General features: G+C 45.5%; 1 protein-coding gene across 1 annotated transcript in view; it reads right to left on the bottom strand.

Annotated features, from left to right (window-relative positions):
- The window catches only part of ITGB7 (integrin subunit beta 7), a 42,840-nt gene that overhangs the window by 17,340 nt on the left and 2,603 nt on the right, over positions 1-22,897 (bottom strand). The window contains 5 exon segments of the mRNA XM_081898544.1: positions 2,076-2,277; positions 7,266-7,339; positions 8,619-8,706; positions 21,784-21,820; positions 21,822-22,147. Coding sequence (XP_081754670.1) covers positions 2,076-2,277; positions 7,266-7,339; positions 8,619-8,706; positions 21,784-21,820; positions 21,822-22,147 — 727 coding nt within the window.

Raw genomic sequence — 22,897 nt, 5'->3', positions numbered from 1 at the left:
TGCTTCCTCTCCCTCAGCACCCCACCCCTGGGCAGTATTTATTTTATGCTGTGTATCACCCTGATACATGAGGGATGCGGGTGGCGCTGTGGGTTAAACCACAGAGCCTAGGACTTGCTGATCAGAAGGTTGGCGGTTCAAATCCCTACGACGGGGTGAGCTCCCGTTGCTCAGTCCCTGCTCCTGCCAACCTAGCAGTTCGAAAGCACGTCAAGGCGCAAGTAGATCAGTAGGTACCGCTCCTGCGGGAAGGTAAACAGCGTTTCTGTGCACTGCTCTGGTTCGCCAGAAGCGTCTTAGTCATGCTGGCCACATGACCTGGAAGCTGTACGCCGGCTCCCTCGGCCAATAAAGCGAGATGAGCGCCACAACCCCAGAGTCAGTCACGACTGGACCTAATCGTCAGGGTCACTTTACCTTTATCACCCTGAAATCCAGTATGATTAAAATCTTTTAAATAGATAGAAATGTAATTTACAATTCCCACATCAGATCATGGTTTGGACATGTCCAAACCATGAATTCACTTCCAAAAAAGTGGAGGGACTACAGTATTCCAAGTAATTCCTAACAGCATGATCACCACAAACAACACATATGCAATAATGAATGGGCATGTCCTTATATCCAAAGCCCATTCTTTCCCTCAAAGGATTCTGGCCATTGTAGTTTGTAAAGGGTCACTTGCAATTGTAACTCTGTGACGTGTGAACTATAGTGCCCAGAATTCTCTGAGGGAAAGAATGTGCTTCAAATGTGCTTTAATGCTATGGTGCGGTCAAAGCCACGGATATAGGCAATGGACTGTAAAAAATAAACATTGTTTGGGGAGACTACAACTGCTATATTGTTTTAAACTGTTTTCAATATTGTGTTTGAATTGTTTTAACCTGTCCTGGGACCTTACGGTGAAGTGTGGGTAATTAATAATAATAATAAATGATGAGTACCTTGCACAAAGATTATATCCAGCTCACATCAATAACACAAATTGCTGAAGGTTTGCCTATTTACTGTTGTGCTGGTGGCCCTAATGCCGTTTCGAGTCTCAGGAAACAATTGAGGGATACACAACCCAAGCAGGCAAAAGGAAGGCTGGAGAAAGCTGAGTGGATTCACAATTCTTTATTTCTTCCACATACATCGTATCGGTGAAGGAGGGAGGTCAGGAGAAGTTTAATCGAAGCTGGCCATTCCTCTGCCTTTGGATGCTGACCCAAGACAGGGAGCAAGTGCAGATTTCACAGAAGGAGAGAGGAGGAAGACAGTGCTTCTCCCTGAAGCATCCCTGCCAAACAGCCATCTCTCCCATAATATTTTCTCTCTGGAGAATATTATTGAGAATGAGAAAATTCTCTGGAGAACATTCTTTACAAACTGCAAATTCTAATGTAAGAACCAGTTTTACAACCCACATTTTAAAAATCGAGTAAATAATAAGTCAAGCTATGATGTTGCCGGTGTAATTAATTAATAATTATTATTTTTTATCCAGTTACATTACTGGGCATTGTGACATTCACCATCGGCAGCTCTGAAATTTGAGCTACAGAAAACATCTTTATTTTTTCTAGGTTTTAATAATGCTATTCATTTAATTTGATGAACATTTTTATATTCCTTTTTCTTTAAAAGCTACATTTCATACATATACAACATAATTAGAATTCAAAGTTGATGGTAAATATCCAGTTAGTGGCAGGCTCAGTGATTAAAGTGAGTCATTCACGTTGAATTTTCAATTTCAAGTTTGGTGCAAAAATTCAAAGAATGTGAATTCACTGCACTGCCCCATTGAGTAAAAGTATCTGTACAGTTTTTGGTTGCCATCTGAACAAGTCTACCCATGAACAAACATATATATTAACTAATTATATCATTTTCAATGCATTAAAATTATATCATTTTCAATGCATGAAAACGAATATTCTCCTATTTTAAATGAAAATTCTCTAATATTCTCATTGATTGAGAATATTCTCGAGAATATTATTCTCGAGAATTTAACATCACTATCTCCCACCCGCTCCAACACAACCCAAACTGGCAAAAGGCAGGCTGGAGGGAGGACCTACCAGGCCGAAGCTGAAGAGCAATTCTTTGCGGGGCGAGCTGAGTGAAGCTCTGGCGCTGGGTGCTGTTGCTCAGGGGCCTGTCCTCCAGCACACGCTGCCCGCTGTGCGGATCCATTATCTCACTGGGGAGGCAGCCACGACGCTCCAGCTCCACCCGAGGGGCACAGCGCTCCATGTCTGACTCACCTGCTTGCACAAAATCCTGGAGGGAGGGAGGGGGGAATGGGAAGCGGACAAGTTTCCAGCATTGCTTCCATGCACACATACCCTTCTTTTGGAGGGGCAGGCAAGAAAGAACACATGGGAACAGGAATCGGAGCAAAGAGGACTCTCTCCAAATGGCTGCAAAAATGCGTAGAACACAGGGCAACTGATTCCTGACCATTGAACATGTTGACTGGGGCTGATGGGAGTTGGGAGTCCAGCACATACCGTATTTTTCGCTCTATAAGACGCACCTGACTATAAGGCGCACCTAGTTTTTAGAGGAGGAAAACAAGAAACAAGAAAGCAACACAAAGCCTCTTGAGCAAACACTGATCCCTCTTGCTCTTCTGGCTTCTGGAATAGCTGCGCAGCCTCTTCAAGGCAGCAGGATGACGGCTCCCCCTGCCCAGAAGAGGCTGCACGCGGCTAAGCCAGAAGCTAGAACAGCAAGAGGGAGCACTGTGCAGCCTGCATTTGCTCCATAGGACGCACACACATTTTCCCTTACTTTTTAGGAGGGGAAAATGTACGTCTTATAGAGCGAAAAAATACAGTAATCTAAAAGAAGAATGGGGCACCTATGGCCCTCCAAAAAGTTGCCAAATCTCAGTCAACATAACCAATGGTGAGGGGTGATGGGAACTGTAGTCTAGCAACATCTGGAAGGCCACAGGTTCCCCATTCCCAAAACTTTCAAAAAAAGTATGGTTTTTGTTTTTAAAATTCACTTATACATTCGTAGCAATGTCTTAGTAAATTGGTTTTCATTCCATGGTTGTGAGTGGCATACTTACACCTTTGTGATGGCTGGACCATTTCCTGGGGAGGTTTAACCCGTAGGGGTGCTGGGGGACCAATCTGTTATCCCATTCCCCAGCAGACTTATGGTATCCGAGGGATTCCTGAATGCCCCGGGGATTTTCTGGCTAGTAAGACCGATGCTCCTGCCAAGGACCTAATCTTACTAGGGAATAGCAAGAAAATCAATGGGATCACTCCTCTGACCCTGTAGAGCTCAGGGTTTTCCAGTGAACTTCAGAGAATGAAGGAGGCTGGGCGACAGCTGGAGCACGTCACAAATCTTGTAACAAAGCCAGCCAAACACAGGCTGGAGCACATGGCAGTGGCTAAAATGAAGTGGTGGCAAAGAAAAATGACTTCTCGGCCACCACTGCTTCCAGGGTTCACTATCCAGCATGGCTCCTCAAGGGACTAGTGAAACCTTGGTCGGAATCTGTAACTTCGTAACCCTCCGAGACTTGCTGCAACTAGCTTGCAACGGATTTGTTCATCTTCACTCTCCCCTTGATGGTGCTGTTTCAGAAGATGCGTCCAGAACCAATGGTACCAAATAGTATGGGAAACAGCCTTACTAGAAAAATTAACCAATAAACTGAAACTGACATGGGGACAAACAGAAGAAGACGCCTTCACCCCAGTATGGCTCCCCTTTATCACACACACAGCCCAACAAGACAAGGACACAAATCCACCAACAACATACAAATCAGTATGGCTAACCTGATCCAAAACACCCACCCACCCCACTCACATACGAAAACAAAGATCACCACAGCCAATCACAAACAACCACACCCTAAGGCCAACCCCAACCTTTCTCACCACCAAAGGAACACAAGTGAACAGCGGAGAACCTGCACAAGCAACGCTGACAACCAAACCCTACATACATTAAGCAAAATAGAAACATTATCACAGTTGTCATCAGCCGCCGTCCACCTGCTTAGAAGCGCATGGCAATGAAGGAACCACCATTGTGCCAATGTCTTTGTCACGTGTGGCACTGGAGGGGCTCCTCTGCAGTAAAAACAACAACGGCTGGACTCCTTCCCCACTCTTCTCCCAACCCACCACCAAAATTGACAAGACATGCAAAAAGGCAGCCACCACCACCTTATCAGTGGAGCGGCAGTGGTTTCCTGTTTTATAGGTGAAAAAACTGCAGGCCCGAATGCTGCTTTGTCTTTGAATTGCTGTTGCAGCCAGATAAACAATTTACCCCGCTACCCATCCTATGGGGTGCTGAGATCAGTGTCTTTTCCACACACACCATAAGACAGAAAGCGCAATGCGCATTCTCAGGCTATCAGGGTCACCATTCCGGCCACTGCCCAGGCTCACGCCCCTTCTAGCCCACCCCTCAGAGCTTGCTGGTCCCGATAGTCCTCTTCCTCCTCCTCCTTCCTGCTGTCATTGTTCTGCTCACCTGCCCTCTCTACTCATGCAAACAGCGACAAGGAAGAAGATGGAACAGTATGTACAGTACTGGCAGCCCCACCTCAAAAAGGGAAAGGTTCAGAAAGGGGAAAGCAAAATGATCAGGTGGGTCTGGCATCTCCATGAGTAAAAGTTGTAGCATTTAGGGGTGTTTATTGGAGTAAGAAGGGACGCGGGTGGAGCTGTGGGTTCAACCACAGAGCCTAGGGTTTGCCGATCAGAAGGTCGGCGGTTCGAATCCCCACGACGGGGTGAGCTCCCTTTGCTCAGTCCCTGCTCCTGCCAACCTAGCAGTTCGAAAGCACGCCAAAGTGCAAGTAGATAAATAGGTACCACTCCGGCGGGAAGGTAAACAGCGTTTCCGTGCACTGCTCTGGTTTGCCAGTAGCGGCTTAGTCATGCTGGCCACATGACCCAGAAGCTGTATGCCGGCTCCCTTGGCCATTAAAGCAAGATGAGCGCTGCAACCCCAGAGTTGGCCACGACTGGACCTAATGGTCAGGGGTCCCTTTACCTTTGGAGTAAGAGGTAACACAATAGAAGTTTACAAAGTTGTAGCCCAAGATAAAGATAAAGAACCATAAGAAGAAAGGAGGACAGGGAGGAGGCCTTGAAGTTAGCCATCAATAGTTAGCAGCACCTAGACAGCAGCCTGGGCAGAAACAGGAGCCACCTTGTGGCCACACCCACCCAGTGAGATGTAGCACGCTCCTTTTTAAATCACAGTAATTATTTCATAATTTGCATGAACTTAGTATATGCAAATGCTATGCAAATCTGCATCTTATATGGGGTGGGCAGGGTGAGGCATTCCCTCCTTTTTTACTGATGCATACATGGCCAAATTACACAAGCCACATGCAGCAAAGCTAGGCCTATGCCTACTTTTCTTTTAGGAAACTGGTTCCTTTGAGAAACAAAACCATTAAGATCAGTAAAGCCTGAGAGATCCCGGAGAGGGTTTATCATTAAATCAATTATAATGGTTTTAAACCTACGTCTGATCGAAGGAACTCTCTCTCACTCTCCCCCACCTTCAATGCGCCGCCGCTGTTAAAAACTCACAAGGCAATTTACAGTAACGAAAGTGGCAAGGCATGTGCGTACATGTACAATTCATAAAAATTAAGCTTCAGCCTGAACGCAAACATCTGGGCAGGATGTGGTGAGCGACTCTTTCCCTCATGGTTAGCAGGGCACCTGGCTGGCTTTCCGGCACTGGGAGAGTGAACAGTGGGTAGTGAGAGCAATAGTTCTTTTCTATGGAAGTGTGGTTTTGGTGTTTGGGGTTTTTTTGAGGGGGTGGTACTGGGTGTGGGGGCCCAGCTCCACAGGGCTAGGAGGGTGGAAGGGCACGAGGCCTTCATCATTTCAGCAAAGAGGGTTCTGGGAAAGATTTCCTGAGAGAAGGTAGGATCTTGCCCCCTCCCCAGATGAGACTCACCAAGCCTGCCATGTTAAGAGAGAGCCAGGGCTACGGGTGATGTCAGCGGAGGGATATTATTACAGTTTTATGGCCTGCTGCCCGGTGGGCGGACAGGAAACGGTTGTCTTGCGGTGCTGTGCTAAAATGCGTACACTGATCCTGTTAGGAAGTGATATGTTGGTCCTCATCAGCTGCCCTGTGAACGTGAGCTAGGACAGTCAGTTACAGAGCGTATCATTGTACAGTGGTCCCTTGGGTTAAGTACAGTGGTACCTTGGGTTACATACGCTTCGGGTTACAGACTCCGCTAACCCAGAAATAGTGCTTCAGGTTAAGAACTCTGCTTCAGGATAAGAACAGAAATCGTGCTCCAGCGGTGCGGTGGCAGCAGGAGGCCCGATTAGCTAAAGTGGTGCTTCAGGTTAAGAACAGTTACAGGTTAAGTACGGACCTACAGAACGAATTAAGTACTTAACCCGAGGTACCACCATCTGTCCCAGAAGGAAGCTGTGCTCCCTAATTCTCTCCTCCTCTGTCTCTGTACACACACACACACACACACAGCTCTGTACGTGCTCAGAGGCACTCTTTATATCATTATATGGGATATATTCCTTCACATCTGCTTCTTTAAAGAACGGGCTTCAAGAGCCTCAAATTTCCAGAGTGCTGCTGGTTTAGATTCTTGCTGACTCAGTACACGACCTTCTCTTGCACAGTTTAAGAGAAAGTCTGTGCGAGAGAAACCACAGTGAAAGGACAAGGGGTGAGTCAGAGGCCAGGCTGGTAGCTTGCCACTTCCAGATGCTGCCACCTTCAAGGAAATGTTTCGCCTCTTTTGCCAATGGGCACAACTGCTTGGACCGGGAGAATTATCCTGTGCAATTAGGAGTCCAAAGTGTTTGCCTGTCAATCCACCAAGGCTAGTGGATCAAGCAAGGCGGAGGAGGAGGTTGCAACACAGGAAAGTGGCAACAGGCTTCAGATGGCTCAAGCAAGCAAGTCAATCTTGCTGCCACATATCAGGTAGTGGTCAGAAATACCTATTTCCCCCCACCAATTGTCTGGAGAAAAGGGTGCCACTGGGCATGCACAGAGTACCTTTGTGTCAGTATTAAAGGAATAAAAGCCACATGTTTGGGCGTTTCGAGCCCTGAGTAGTCAGTCCACCCACCCAACGCTTTAAACAAAAACACATTAACAGCAAATTAAGCTCTGAGGTGCCAACCCTAGGAAAAATGATTCCTTGGTCCCCCAAAGGATATGCTAGAGTTAGACTGAGGAAAAAGGAAAATGACATAGGCTTCTGTGATACTCACCAGTTGCTTGCACCAGGCACAGCTGGGATGGGAACGGATGCACTCGTGGCAGGAGGGATGAGGCTGGCATGAACCTGCAAAGGAAACACAGGTGAGCTAATGCCAGCTCTCTCTCTCCCACTCCCCCCTGCTGACACACCTGATAGTCCCCAGGCAGTCTGGTTGGCCAGTCTGGTTCCATCTCCCATCTCCTCTTCCAAACCCATTGTTGGGAAGCTGCTAAACCTCATGAACACGCAGTCAGACAATCCCCAAGCACAGGCCAATAAGGCTGAAATCCCCTCCCTCACTTAAGCGCTAGTAAGCTCCATGAAATACAATGGAGCTTAATTCTGATTATTATTATTTAATTTATATACCACTTTTATGCCAAAGTGACTTCTAACCGTACAGTAAATTCACAATTAAAATGCTCAACAGCATTAGGGGGTTAGTCACACTTACCTTTCCTCTGTTCATTCTATCGCACCCCCCTTTTTTCCCTTTGGAGCTTTCTCTGCAGAAACCCGTTCTTTAAAGCTCAATCAGAGCAAACAGCAATTAGCTGAAAACCTGAATTGACGTTTGCTTCATTTGAGCAGTAAAAAAACTGCTCAGACACAGAGCTTTTAAGCATGGACCAGTGCCTGGAAAGTGCGGGCCAAATGGTAAGTGTGGTTAAGCCCTAAGACATCTCAAATTAAAATATACAATAAAACAGTCAAACAGCATAAAAATCAAAACAGTAAAAACAAGCCACAAGTTTAAATTAGGGGAACCCTTGTGTAAAAATGCCAATTTTGCTGGAGCCTCTTGTATTTCAGCAGGGAAGACATTCAACAACACTGGTGTCACCACTGAAAAGGCCCTGTCTCCATGTTACCACAAGCAGATTATCGTCAGGCCATGGCAAAACCAACCAGATTCCATTAGCTGATCGCAGGCAGTGAAGAGGAATATGGTTTTTCAGGTAACCTGGTCCAGAGTTACTTAGGACTTTGTGTGCAAGTAGCAGTGCCTGAAAACTGGCTTAGTGGCTAACAGGCAGCCAGCACGGATCCCTCGCACTGGTATGATATCTGCCTGAGAAGAAGCCCCACTCACCACTGGGGCTGCAACCAGCTGCAGTCTCTGGACCAAAGGACCAAAGACACAGAGGATACCCTCCAACATTTCTCCAATGAAAATAGGGATGTCTTAAGGAAAAGTGGGACATTCTTGGATCAAATCGGAATCCAGGATGGCTTCTGAAATTCTGGGACCGTTCCTGGAAAACAGGGACACTCGGAGGGTCTGCTGCACTGCCAGCTAAAAGGGTGAAACTCTGACACTCTCCCCCTCTCCACATGTGCAAAACCCATCTCTCTACTTTACCTGAATCCAGCATCTTCTCTGCATGTACCATTGCAAGGAGTATAAACAGAAGCCAGAGTCTCACAGTCCACCCAGTGGGAAACATAGCCTGGTAAGCAAGATTAAAAAGCAGAGTGGGGTTGTTAGGGGAACTGGAGGAGATGCTGCTCCCTTCCTCCTGTACAGAAAAGGATAGCTGGATTACTGCTGGGCGAAGGGCGGAGGCAGTATCGTGGACATGAGATTAGGCTCCTTAGGACAGGAGCCTAAGTTTCGCGGTGGTTGAGCATATGCTATGCATGTTGTACAAGGTCCCAGCTTCAATCTGTAGATCTCTGGGAATCCAAAGGATCCGGGCACTACCAAGTGATATGGAAGACCTCTGCCTGGGGTCCCTGGAGAGCTGCCATCAATCAGAGTAGACAATAAAAAGTTAACGGGACCCCTGACCATTAGGTCCAGTCGTGGCCGACTCTGGGGTTGCGGCGCTCATCTCGCTTTACTGGCTGAGGGAGCCGGCGTACAACTTCCGGGTCATGTGGCCAGCATGACTAAGCCGCTTCTAGCAAACCAGAGATGCGCTCGGAAACGCCGTTTACCTCCCCGCTGGAGCGGTACCTATTTATCTACTTGCACTTCGTGCTTTCGAACTGCTAGATTGGCAGGAGCAGGGACTGAGGAACGGGAGCTCACCCCGTTGCGAGGATTCGAACCGCCGACCTTCTGATCAGCAAGTCCTAGGCTCTGTGGTTTAACCCACAGCGCCACCTGCGTCCCATAAAGTAGACAATACTGGATATTTATATATATGTATCCCACAATTCCTCCCAAAGGAGCCGAAGGCAGCAAACACATCAGTAAGAAACATCTAAAAACAATCAACGTTTGGAAGTGTTGAGTGGCTGGACAGACTAATAAACTGACCACAAGATATAAGATTCCTATGAATGTTGGTTCTACAACTGAGTCCAATGACCCTCTCACACATAAGGCTTCTATCAGTGCCACTGTCAATACAATACACTTTTTAACACAATGGTGGAACTGTAGCCTGCATTTATAACTTGCACATGAGGCCTGCCACATGAGAAGCTGGACTGTGACCACAGCTTCAGGATGGCTGGACACATTAACCTGAAACAGAGGCGTATTCAGAGGCATACCCAAGGGTTGGTGAAACCAGCCCCCACCAGGGGTGCAGGCCCAGAGGGGTGTGAGTGCAAAAATCACCCCAGAAATCTGTCTCCGGTTATCTTTGAGACTATTATAGATGAGCTGGACTACCAGTAGCAAAATGTATGGGAAACCGCCCTATTAGAAAAGTTGACCAACAAACAAGCTAGCACGGGAACAAGCAAAATTGGAAGCCTCCCTCTCAGTATGGTTCCCCTTTATCCAGTGCTTTTTTCTGGGGGGAGGGACGTAGGGGTACGCATACCCCCTAAACATTTTGTGCATTTGTCCATTTACTGTAGTTATTTTTCCTGATTTGAACTATAAAATGGTGATTTTCTGGAGTCAAAATTAGAGTACCCCTAAACATATTTTTAGAAAAAAAGCACTTCCTTTATCGTCAGACATAGGCAAACTCAGCCCTCCAGATGTTTTGAGACTACAACTCCCATCATCCCTGACCACTGGTCCTGTTAGCTAGGGACGATGGGAGTTGTAGTCCCAAAACATCTGGAGGGACGAGTTTCCCTATGCCTGCTTTATCACATACATAGCCACAACCTATCCCCGCCCCCCCACCAACAGCATACAAATCAATATGGCTAACCTGACCCCATAACCAGCCCCCCCCTTACAAACAAACCACACTGCAGTCAACTGAACACAGCCAAGTAGGCTCAGGATCCCCCCCCAAAAAAACCCCTACACTAACACTTTAGGCAAGAGAATGAAAGAACAATAACCTCCCAGTCTCCCTTCCTTTCTTTTTCCGCAACTGCAAGACGTCTGTGACAAAAGTGTCTCTCGCTAAATGTAAATGAACTGTGAAAAAGACTCTATGAACTGGAAGTGGAGACGATAGATGTACCTTTCCCTGAATCTGTTTTGTAACACACAAAAATCCTTAATAAAAACTATTTTAAAAAGAAAAGAAAAAGCTGCGTAGGAGAGCTGAGCAGTAGGAGAAATGGCAAGAAGGTTTGAGACTGGCACAAACATGTGCATATACAACGTTGCTGTCGTAGTGAGATCAAACGTGGGAGAATCTTCCTGTGCTTCTTGCAACGCTGCACAAAGACGTGCAATTTTTTCCCACCCTTCCATCTTGCATCACCCGCAATGCAGACACTTCAAATACTTGGGTTGCGTAAAATTTAGTAATTTCTAATGTGGCTATTGCAGAAAAGTGGAGGGTTTTTTTTAGGGGGGGGGCACCAATACAGCTACTTGCCGAGAGCGCAAGGGATCCTAGGTTCTCCTCTGGGTATGTTGTGTCCTTTAAAATTTCTCATTATGAAACAAGATTTGGGGATCCCTTGCTCGTAAAAGCACTATCCCAGACAAGTTATGTGTGCAAACCATTCGAGCAAAATACATGCTGGTAAGACACATGTTTGCAATCTAAATCTGATCTAAATTCTGGAAAATTCTGCAAAGCTATGAAAAACAATGAGATTTCAAAACTTAATTGCTTTTCTGAGCAACACACTGTTTACAACTTGTGAGTAAAAACATACATTTCTACAGAAGACACTGTTTATGAGTAAAACCATGCCTTCAAAACAAGCGATGACCTCCATCTATTACACGGATTAGTCATTCTGTGCTGCCTGCTCAGAGATAAAGAAAGTTCGTGAAATCTTATTCTTTCACAATTTGACTCGGAGGTGGCGAAAGATAAAGAAACGGCAACCTGAACTATTCTAGCCGAAGCGTTCCTGGAGCATAAAGTGTTTGATTTCCACAGATACGTGAGTCAAAGATCTCAAACCTACCTTGAAGCTGACCTGGCTGCCGGTCACAACTGTCCGTGGCAAAGTTCAGCAGCAAAGGAGTTGTGACCTGCACGCACTCTGAGGCAGTGGAAACAGTTCTCAGGCCAACTCCAGAATTTCAGAGGCTGTGCTTCCCCTCTAGAGGTAACCAAGGAACATCGAACCCTGCAAGATTATCTCAAGACAACCCCTCCCTTCCTGTGAAGAAAGGGCAAGCCCAACAGTGTGCAGCTAGCTTGTTTCTGCCTCAGCTACAAAAATATATTGGGGGAAATAATCAACTACCTGCACTTTCAGAGAGGGTGCACAGAGGCAGCGTACTAATCTATCTCGTGTACACCTGTGTCTCTCCACCCTCTGGAACTCAAGGCACGGGTTTTCCCAAGTGAATCGCCTTGATTCCAAGAACTGACCAGCCCCAGACCTGCTTAGTTTCAGCAAAGTGCCTTTGGACCAGAACTGAGGAAGCTGTGTTGCCCCTCCAGATATTGTTAGGACTCCATCTCCCATCATCCCTGGGCATCATTGGCTGTGATAGTTGGAGCTGGTGGGAGTTGGAGTCAAGCAAGGTTCTGAAATTATATATATATATTCATAAATGTGCCAGCCAGGTGCGTACATGGATATGTGGACCACATGTCTGGAGCAGCACAGGAAGACCGCCCTGAAACCATTTTGACTCCCAAACTGACCAAATGTTTTCTCTGCAAGGAGGGAGGGGGTGAGGGAACCTTCCCATTGTCTCAGGAACTGAGTAAGCACCATCTCAAAGGAATGAGCAGACTACCAGGAAAGGCAATCAGATAAGACATTATCAGATAACCTGGCAGACAGGAAAAAACATTCGAATTTCTGTTGTAGACCGCCTTTTCTGTGATGTATGTATGATGTATGGAAGGGTGGTCTTGAGCTCCAGGGAAGGCAATTTAAAATGTCTATATAAGGACAGGCACACCTTGGTCCTGGGTCCTTCTCCTTTCCTGCCTGTGAGGGGAGCACCCTGTTGCAAAAGTTCAATAAAGATCAGGCTTACGAGCTGCTTTGCTTCTCAATATTCTCTGGTTGGCCTCTTATTTTCTCCAACCAATGGAGAACCTACAAAGGACTCCATAAGGGCTCTTGTGTCCCCCATAAGGGAATAAGGGCAGATTTTTGTTTATTACAGTTCAGACCATGTCCTTAGATGTTCTTGAGCTGGGAGATGGATGCTTTGGCATGCCAAAGGAGCACATGGCCGAGCACATGGCTGAGAGCTTTTCTAACCTCCGTTGGCTGCCTGACAAAAAATCCCAAAAGAAAGTCACTTGGATGAGGAGGAAAACGTCATGTGGATAACGCAAAAACATGTACCCATGGGATGCTTGGAATCCACTTCACATTGTTATGTGGACATGAGGGTATTTTGGGAAATGATGTACTGCATAATGAGATAAAAAGGGGTTTGAAGTGATAACACATTCCAATGGTGGGCGGGGCCACAGGTAAAAGTGGGTGGGGCAAAGAATGCAAATTTTCACCTCTGTACAGTAAGCCGGTTTCTACAAGCAGCCCTTTCTTTGTGCAAGGAAGAAACGCCATCAGATTTCAAGGACGGATTCTAGCCAAGCAAAAACACCCAACGAGGGTGAAACGCAGGGCTGGTGACGGGGTGTGTGCTGGGGTGGGGAGTCCAATAGGCCAGATGGAGAGGACCGCATGGCCCCATTTCTCCCCCCAGGCCTGAGATTTCCACATTGTTATGTAGCTCAGCATATCATGAGACTCACAGCAAGGGTGTGGGCGTTTCATTCATCTAGGGTGGTGGTGGAGGAACCGTTCGGCTGGCTCAGTTTTGAGAAAAGCCCAACACCACCCCATGTCTCCATATAAACAAAATCAAACAAAAAGTTGCATAAATTTCCACTGTGTCGCTCTCCTTATAAGGACTTCTTTTGCCTGAGATTGACGCGTGGTTACAAGACGCACCGCAATCAGTTCACATCTGCTGTTGCTGTGTAGCATCAGGCCCAACAAACAAAAGAACGAAACAAAAGAAGCTCTCATGCAAGGAAGCCCAGAGTACAACAGAGCGGAGGGTTGCTTATCTCATGCATCTACCGTAATTTGCCTAATGTCAAAGAGGCTTTGCAGGTTTTCAGCGCTTCAAAAACCTGCAAAACGTGTTTGGCCAGATAACTGTGCTGTTCCTTGCATGAGTGAAGAAAGCTGGGAAATAGTGTGAGCTAAGAATCAACCATTCTTAAGGAAATCAGCCCTGAGTGCTCACTGGAAGGGCAGATCGTGAGGGCAGATCGGTGGAAAATATGTCCTGGTAGTTTATTGTTGTACATTGTTTTAATTGTTTGTTTTCCTTCTGTTTTTTATAAGCTGGTCTCTGACTGTAATAAATGATTATCTAAATCATGTCCTGAGGTGTTGAACATGTTTCCAAAAGCGTACTGCATTATTCCTTCAGCCTCTGATAATTGGGCAACTTGGTTCGAATAACCCTTTCAAACAGAAGCTCAGCAGGTACTTTTCCACATTCCAGAGGAGATGCTCCATAATTTGGGCCAGTACCTGAATCCTGTTATTTCTTTACAACTTGTGCTTCCATTTTCAACGAGACCATTCGACTGAGAATATTTGTGGCTTGATGTGATCAGAAGAAATCCCATAAACTTTGGAGAAGTTCTAAAACTCACAAGCCAAACTGAGGGCCATTATCTGTCCAAACCGCCTCAGAAATACCATGCCAAGCAAAAAAAAATAATGCTCTCACTCCATATGCTCTTAATTTCACTTTCCTATTATCCCTGTAGCTTGGTTTCCTTTGTAGCAGGCACAGGCAAACTCCGGCCCTCCAGATGTTTGGGACTACAATTCCCACCATCCCTGACCACTGGTCCTAGGGATGTTAACTAGGGATGATGGGAATTGAAGCCCCAAACATCTGGAGGGCCAGAGTTTGCCTAAGCCTGCTTTGTAGCATTGCTATGCTTTCAGGAATCACGTTTGTGCTCCAGTGTTCAGCTTGCTGCCATTTATCTCTAACTTAATATGCCAGCCCTTTGATGATATAGATTGTTGCTGCTTTCTTCCTGTGACACTGTGCACAGGTTGCAGTTTCTTCTTGCCACTAATTTTGTTTGCAGGCCCTAGCAAAGTGGCCCGCCTTCAGCCATCTGCTGCATGTTTTTCCACCAGCCCTGCACCGCTGTGGGTGCATGCAAACTTTCCTGCATTTCCTGCAAACTTTGGCTTGCTGTTCCAAATAAGTCAAAACTAGGTTTTGAGTGAGGCTCACTATCACTGCCACCCTCCACCATGCCTGCTAGAAGTCACAATCCACAAACTCAACAAAACTCTTTCCTTCAAACAAATAAACTGTACTCTCTTTTGCATGTAACTTCTTGCAACTCAGGAGATTTCAATTGCTTTTTGCTAAAGTAAAGAAATTTCTAGCAATTTCCCAGTCAGTTTGCAATCCTGTTTCTTAGGCCAATCTGATCCCTTATTAGTCAGAAGTTTCATTATTATTTTCAGTGCTTTTTTCTGGGGGGGACGGGGACGCAGGGGTATGGATATCCCTAAACATTTTGTGAATCTTTGTACTTTTGTCCATTTACTGTATTAATTTTCCCCGATTTAAACTATAAAATGGTGATTTACTTGAATCAAAATGAGAGTACCCCTAAACATTTTTTTTTACAAAAAAAGCACTGATTATTATTATTATTTCATTATCTCCCATCATTTGAGGATCACAGGGAGATTTACAATATGTTTACAGTCTGGCTCAGCCTGAGCAGAAGGCTCTAAGAATTCTGTCTCACTTTTTTATTGTATGAAGAAACCTCTCTTTCAAACATCTTGCTTTTTTGATTTGTGTGCAAACGTTCCTCAGACTTGTTAACCACACTATCATGTTTAGACTTTTTTTTCTGCAGCTAGTGAAAAGGTGTTAAGCAAATCAGCATCTTGGGGCCCTACAAAATTCACCAGCAGAGCTGCCTTCCTTTTATCCGTTGTCGTCTCGGCAGCTCCACTGGCTTCTATGAGCAGGTCAAAGTGCTGCTTAAATCTTCTCCAATTTTCTGGAGCACAGCTTAAGAAATCTAACACATCTAGGGCTTCTTTCTCAAGCTTTCTGGCTTCAAAATCACCCTATAGATCACTATCCCACTTCTGGTACTGCCTATTGTTCCCTGTATTAGTGAAGAAAGCAGGGAGCTGTCCTAGACTGAGAACAAATGTTTTATTTAGTTTCAACTCAAAATACCTTCAATCCTGCCGTTTCCCTCATATGCTCTGGCGACACTCCTTGGTCCTTCCAGCCCAGCTCTTTAAAGAAGCCAACTTTCACATTAGGGGCTTTCTTTATCAAACCCACAATATTTTTACTTACAGAAATTTAGCATTGTTGGAGAGATATACAGTGGTACCTTCATACTCAAATGGCTTGGCTCCCGAACAAATCGGCTCCCGATCATCACAAACCCGGAAGTAAGTGTTCCGGTTTGTGAATGTTTTTCGGAAGCCGAACATCCAACGCGGCTTCCGCTTGAGTGCAGGAAGCTCCTGCAGCCAATCAGAAGCCACGCCTTGGTTTTCGAACAGTTTCGGGAGTCGAACGGACTCCTGGAACAGATTAAGTTAGACAACAGCAACAAGAATTTTATTAGCACAAGTATGGAAAACAGAGAAAACGCCAACAAAGGAAGAATGGCAACTTAAGCTTATGGACTACGCGGAACTGGCTAAGCTGACAGAGAGGATACATGAGAGAAACAACATCGGTTTCAAAAAGGACTGAGAACCATTTACAAACTATATAAAAAGACAGTATAAAGATTCGGACCATTGGCAGGTTTGACTAAACTTTCACAACTATATAAGAGGTAAAACCAGCAGGGTATAGAATTTGTTTAACAAATCAGTACGGAAATACGGGGGAAGCCAAAGAGGGGGGAGGGGAGAAATATGGATATATAAATTGTCCAATTAAGATCTGTGGAAAAATTGTTGTTATAATTTGAAAATTCAATAAAAATTATTTAACAAAAAAGTTCAAGAACCAAAGTTCCACTGTATGTATATGGGCACTGATGCAGTTGGCAGGAACACTGCTAAGTATTTATAATATTATTGATACATGTTGATTTAATGTATATGTGTTTTAAATTGTATTTATTGCCGTTTCTGGAGACTCACTGGGTGCTTATTGAATGATTATACAATAAGCAAAGAGTCCAGTGGCATATTGAAGACTAACAGAATTATTGCGGTGTAAGTTTTGATGGCCAATGAATATGCCGAGTCCTCACTGAGCTGTTTTGGGATTACCTTCCTTCCCCAATTTTTTTATTGGTAGTTCTGCAAGCCTTGAAGTTTCCCCAAGCATGCTGATACTTCCCTGTTTGTCTTGTATCAGCACTTGCCCATGAACACAGCCAGTTCAGGAAATGATAAATACAAACGGGCATATAGAGGGGGAAAAATATAGAGAGGGGAAAACATTGGAAATGTGGGGTGAAAAGATCATTAAATGCAAAAAGTACAGTTTATGGAAAGCTGAATTGTATACAGGGAGGCTGTGTAAGTACCATACATTTAAAACACACAACCTCCCCCCAAGATTCCTGGGAACTATGGTTTAAGGATCTTGGAAATTGTAGCTCTGTGAGAAGTAAACTAGTTTCCCAGTATTCTTTGGGAGATGCTTTAAATGTATGGTCTACACAAAAGCTAAGATAGCTATGAAGACTGTTTCAACACGTAACAGGAAAGGAGACCTCACTGGGTCCTCAACGAAGCTATAAAGAAAAAGCTATAAAGCAGAGGGTTTAAAATATAATGCAGAAGGATTAAAATAGTGTTATGAGCAAGGGAGGGGATTTTCAACATTCGTATTTTGAATTGGGGGGGGGGATATAAAAATACGTATTGTCAGATAGCTCCATTCTTGGTTAGAGTGTGGTACTGATAACACCAAGGTTTAATCCCTGTATGGGGCGGCTACACATTCCTGCATTGGACTAGATGGTCCCTTCCAACTTTTGTGATTCTATGACACAATTTAGTCCCAGGAGCATTACATAGGAGCCGTAAGATATTGTATTGTTTTGAACTGTTGGAAATTTCATTTCCAGAGTGTTCAGAGGTAAGGCCCATGGAGACATCCTACAGCAAAGATGATAGATAGATAGATGATAGATAGATAGATAGATAGATAGATAGATAGATAGATAGATAGATAGAGATGAGCAGATTTATGCATAACTAGGGTGGCTAGATGTTTAATAGTTTACTTATTTATTCCATTTACAGTGGTACCTCGGGTTAAGTACCTAATTCGTTCCGGAGGTCCGTTCATAACCTGAAACTGTTCTTAACCTGAAGCACCACTTTAGCTAATGGGGCCTCCCGCTGCCGCCAGAGCACGATTTCTGTTCTCATTCTGAAGCAAAATTCTTAACCTGAAGCACTATTTCTGGGTTAGCGGAGTCTGTAACCTGAAGCGTATGTAACCCGAGGTACCACTGTATATCCCATCTTTCCTCCAAGGGTCTCAAAGGGGGTTATACAACGTTCTTCCCACTCCTCATTCTATCTTCACAGCGACCTTGTGAGGTAGGTGAGGATGAGAGAGCACAATTGGCCCACGATTATCCAGCAAGCTTCGTGGCTGAGTTGGGTGTAGGAATCCCACCCTGTTTTGCACACGGGCACTCTAGATATAACCTAGAGCCGAAACTAAAGAGAACTGTATTTTCCTCTTCTTTTCCGCAAGAGTCAGATGTCTCTCTCTTGCATTCTGTGGCCATTAACAGCACTGCAAAACTGCTCCATCTCACGTAAACAGACTAACAGCTTCCACGTGAGGAACGTTCAGCAGCTGTTGGGCTTGTCAGTGTGCTGCTTGCAAAGCACTGGCTTTCAGAATGACTCCAGGATGAACTTTTAGAAAGAGGTTGAGACTAGCTGTACGCCTCTTTTATGATGTGGCTATTTAATTCTGGTCTATGGGTCTCATCCGGCCAGGTCCAAAAAGAAGGCAGAGGTCCTAACCCTTTAATTGCTGTGCAGAAGTGGGCAATTCAGCAGGTGTAGCTCACACCTGCTGAAACTCACCTACCGCCGCACAACTATTAAAAAGTGCCGTCGCCCTCTCCTCTTTTTGCAGCTGGATACCCATAACCGCCCGTTGGGCCTCGAAAGTAAATAACACAAGGATATTTCTGAAGAGCTGGGGATTTCTCTGAAGTTTCTACCACACCACAACGAGGCAGTCTATTCTTCAGTTTAAAATTCAAAGCTTAAAAATAGAACGGCAGTTTTGAAGTTTCCGCCACAATAGTTGGTAAGGCTACGCACACGCCCCTCCAGGTGCACGCAGCATAGAGCGTCCTTTCCCCACAGCCAGCCATGCATGCTTAGAGCTGTGTTGGATCATGGTCCCGATGGGGAAAATGCAGTGAGTCCAGAAAGAACGAGCAAATCAGGGCTATGGGAGCCAGCGTGGTGTAGTGGTTAAGAGCAGTGGACTAGTAATCTGGTGAACCGGGTTCGCTTCCCCACTCCTCCACATGCAGCTGCTGGGTGACCTTGGGCTAGTCACACCTCTCTGAAGTCTTTCAGCCCCACTCACCTCACAGAGTGTTTGTTGTGGGGGAGAAAGGAGGTTGTTAGCCGCTTTGAGACTCCTTTGGGTAGTGATAAAGCGGGATATCAAATCCAAACTCCTCTTCTCCTTCTTCTTCTTTGTACATGCCATTACCTTTAAAGAACATTTGAAATGTGGTCCTTCTTTCAAATAATTCTGGAAACTTCAGCTTACCCCTCACAGATCTAAAATTCCCAGCAGCCTTAACAAACTTCAGTTCCCATTATTCTTTGGGAGAGGATTGATGATTCAAATGTGTTTTAAAGGTATGGTCCAGAACAGCAGTCCCCTTGTGAAGAACCATGGATGTTAAGCTTCCTAAAGCTGGCGGCAGATTGGAGTAACTGCTGTTGCTTGTATTTGTGGAAATGAAGAATCAGCCGTTGGATTTTTGTTCCAGCATCAATAGGTGTAACTCAAAATCTTTCAGCTTCTAGAAGAACTGAAAGTTGTGTACACACTCCTGTGTTCCTACCGCTGGTTTTGGAGTCTACACACAAGGTTAGCCACAATCGTTATATACCGTGCATTTATCCTGTTATTTTCCCCACCCCGCCCCAACTAAGCTTTGATTCAAATTGAGAAAAATAATAACTAGCTGTGTTTTAAGCTGGTAATGGGCACATAGCCCAAGCCTCACACTTCTTCCTAGGCACCATCTTAAGGCTATGAAGCACACAGACCTCATGGCTTCAACATAAGCCAGTTTTCTTTCTTTCTCTGCTCCCCACCCTGTTTCTTAACATCCAGCTGGATATTAGAGAAATGTGCATGCTTACTCACACTTTTGTGGCAGTTTGACCGGTCCTAATAAAGTAGGGGTGTCTAATCCGTGGCCCTCCAGATCTTGCGGAACTCCTATAATTCTCGACCACTGGCCGGGCTGATGGGAGATGGGAGTCTAACATCTAGAAAGCACTATGTTGGTTACTCTATAAGAAAGGTGGCTGTGTCTGATGTGAATTTTGGATTCCCCATCACCGTCTTACAGATTCATACAGCTGCCTTTGTTTAAATGAAAGCCATGTGACGTTCAAATTGCAAAATGTGGAGCAATAAACACCTGATTTCATTGTGAAAAATGATCTTCACAACACACATTCGTAAAACTACAGGAAACTATGTACAAAAGAACTGAAGAAACAGGGTAGAGCTTACATTCCCCAAGAAACAGAAAAAAGAAAGAGCTTAAGCTGTAAGTTAATTGAGCATTGTGCAGAATTTACCAAAAATATATCAGACAATGGAAGCAATTAGACCCAACATGGAGCAACACGAGAGAGTTTTGAATCCCAGATACTTGGATCATGTTGTGTCGCCAAAAGCAATTTGCTCAATCTTGGACTAAAAATGGAGATTTAAAGGGACGTAACTTGAGGAGCAGTTGTGGAGACAAAGTAATTGATTAAAAAAATAAAGAACTATAAGGTGTTCCACACATCAAAAGTGCTATTTGCATGTTAAACGGAAAGTGGTCTGACAGGGAGGTTTTGTCAGATAAACATAGACATGCAAACAGGGCATAAAGAAAACCTCCTCCATTGTTTGCCATCAGCATGTCTTAGAGATCTACTGCACAATGTGCCTAATTCTAAATTAAAAAACAACAACCCATTTTCATCAAGGTTGGCTAACCTGTGGCCCTCCAGATGTTGTGGAACTCCCATCAGCTAGCATGCATGGTCAATAGTCAGGGATGATGGGAGATGGAAGTGGGAGCTGGACCATAAAGAAGGCTGATCGCCGAAAAACTGATGCTTTTGAATTCTGGTGCTGGAGGAGACTCTTGAGAGTCCCATGGACTGCAAGAAGATCAAACCGATCCATTCTGAAGGAAATCAGCCCTGAGTGCTCACTGGAAGGACAGATCCTGAAGCTGAGGCTCCAATACTTTGGCCACCTCATGAGAAGAGAAGACTGCCTGGAAAAGACCCTGATGTTGGGAAAGATGGAGGGCACAAGGAGAAGGGGATGATGGAGGATGAGATGGTTGGACAGTGTTCTCAAAGCTACCAGCATGAGTTTGACCAAACTGCGGGAGGCAGTGGAAGACAGGAGTGCCTGGCGTGCTCTGGTCCATGGGGTCACGAAGAGTCGGACACGACTAAACAACTAAACAACAAAATCTGGAGGACTACGGCCATGTTTTACCTATTGCCAGAAAACTTCACAAAGTTATACCATCCTGAAGACCAGAGGGAGAGGGTGTGGCACCAAAACAAAGAAGGAAAGTGGGGGGAGATATTTGCGAGCTACGTGCCTGGATATGCAGATAGGTCTTTAACTGCTCCTTACAGATAGCAAAGGCCTCCCCTCCCTACACCCTCATTATTAGGACCTCTGTCTGTAAGATCGCCAGCTTGTTCAAGGTTGCTGCAGCTCAATACGCAAACCTTAGCCGATGATCATTGCCAAGTTGGATTTCTGTACAGAAGAACAGACCAGCGCAGTTTGCAGGTTGCTGGGGTTTTTTTCTGGTCACCTGGCAGACTTACTCATTTGTCGCTGTATCCACGGTTCCAAGACTCAATGTTTTTGTCTCTTCTCAAAACAAGCAAGCCAAAAACCTTGCAGGCAACCAAGACAAACTCACGGTTTGATGTTGATGCATCCAAAAGCAGGCACTCTGGTCTGATCACTCGGTCACCGAAACTGGAGTAGCAGATGCACGGTGGTTTGGAAGAACAGCCAAGTCTTCTGGGGTCCCCTGCCCTCTTGGGGCTGTTTTCCCAAGCTTGAAGGAACAGCAGCAGGGCTGGCCAGAGGCACTTCCTCCCGTCGCATTCAGCTCTGCTGCTCGCAAGTGACAACTTGATTTGCGTGCGTCTTTTCTTTTCTTCTGAAGGCTGTTGAGAGGAAGCCTCGAAGGTCATGCAGTGGAAGAACAGGCGGCTTGGAAGGCGGGAGGAGACCAAGAGCTGAGGCAGAGAAAGAGAAGCCGGCAAAGACAAAAACGGCTGATAAGGGAGAAAAGAGGCCCAGATTGAGGTGCGTGTCTTAAGGAGCATAGACAGCAGTGTTAGAAACTCAGATGTACCGTATATATAAGCTAGGCACCAAATGGTCCCTTAAACCAAAGTCGTACAGTGGTACCTCGGGTTACAGATGCTTCAGGTTACAGACACTTCAGGTTACAGACTCCGCAAACCCAGAAATAGTGCTTCGGGTTAAGAACTTTGCTTCAGGATGAGAACAGAAATCGTGTGGTGGCGGCGCAGCAGGAGCGAGAATTATTTACCATTAGCTAAAGTGGTAGCTCACGTTAAGAACAGTTTCAGGTTAAGAACGGACCTCCGGAACGAATTAAGTTCTTAACCTGAGGTACCACTGTAGTTGCCGAAAAGGAATGTCTAGTTGCCATAAGGACGCGGGTGGCACTGTGGGTTAAACCACAGAGCCTAGGACTTGCTGATCAGAAGGTCGGCGGTTCAAATCCCCGCGATGGGGTGAGCTGCCGTTGCTCGGTCCCTGCTCCTGCCAACCTAGCAGTTCGAAAGCACGTCAAAGTGCAAGTAGATAAATAGGTACCGCTCTGGCGGGAAGGTAAACGGCGTTTCTGTGCGCTGCTGTGGTTCGCCAGAAGTGGCCTTAGTCATACTGGCCACATGACCCGGAAGCTGTACGCTTGCTCCCTCGGCCAATAAAGCGAGATGAGCACCGCAACCCCAGAGTCGGTCATTACTGGACCTAATGGTCAGGGGTCCCTT

The sequence above is a fragment of the Podarcis melisellensis genome (genome assembly GCF_964234715.1).
Source record: "Podarcis melisellensis genome assembly, chromosome: 2".
NCBI classification, from domain to species: domain Eukaryota; kingdom Metazoa; phylum Chordata; class Lepidosauria; order Squamata; family Lacertidae; genus Podarcis; species Podarcis melisellensis.
Note: the sequence above shows the minus strand (reverse complement) of the source record. Positions and strands in the feature narration are given on the sequence as shown.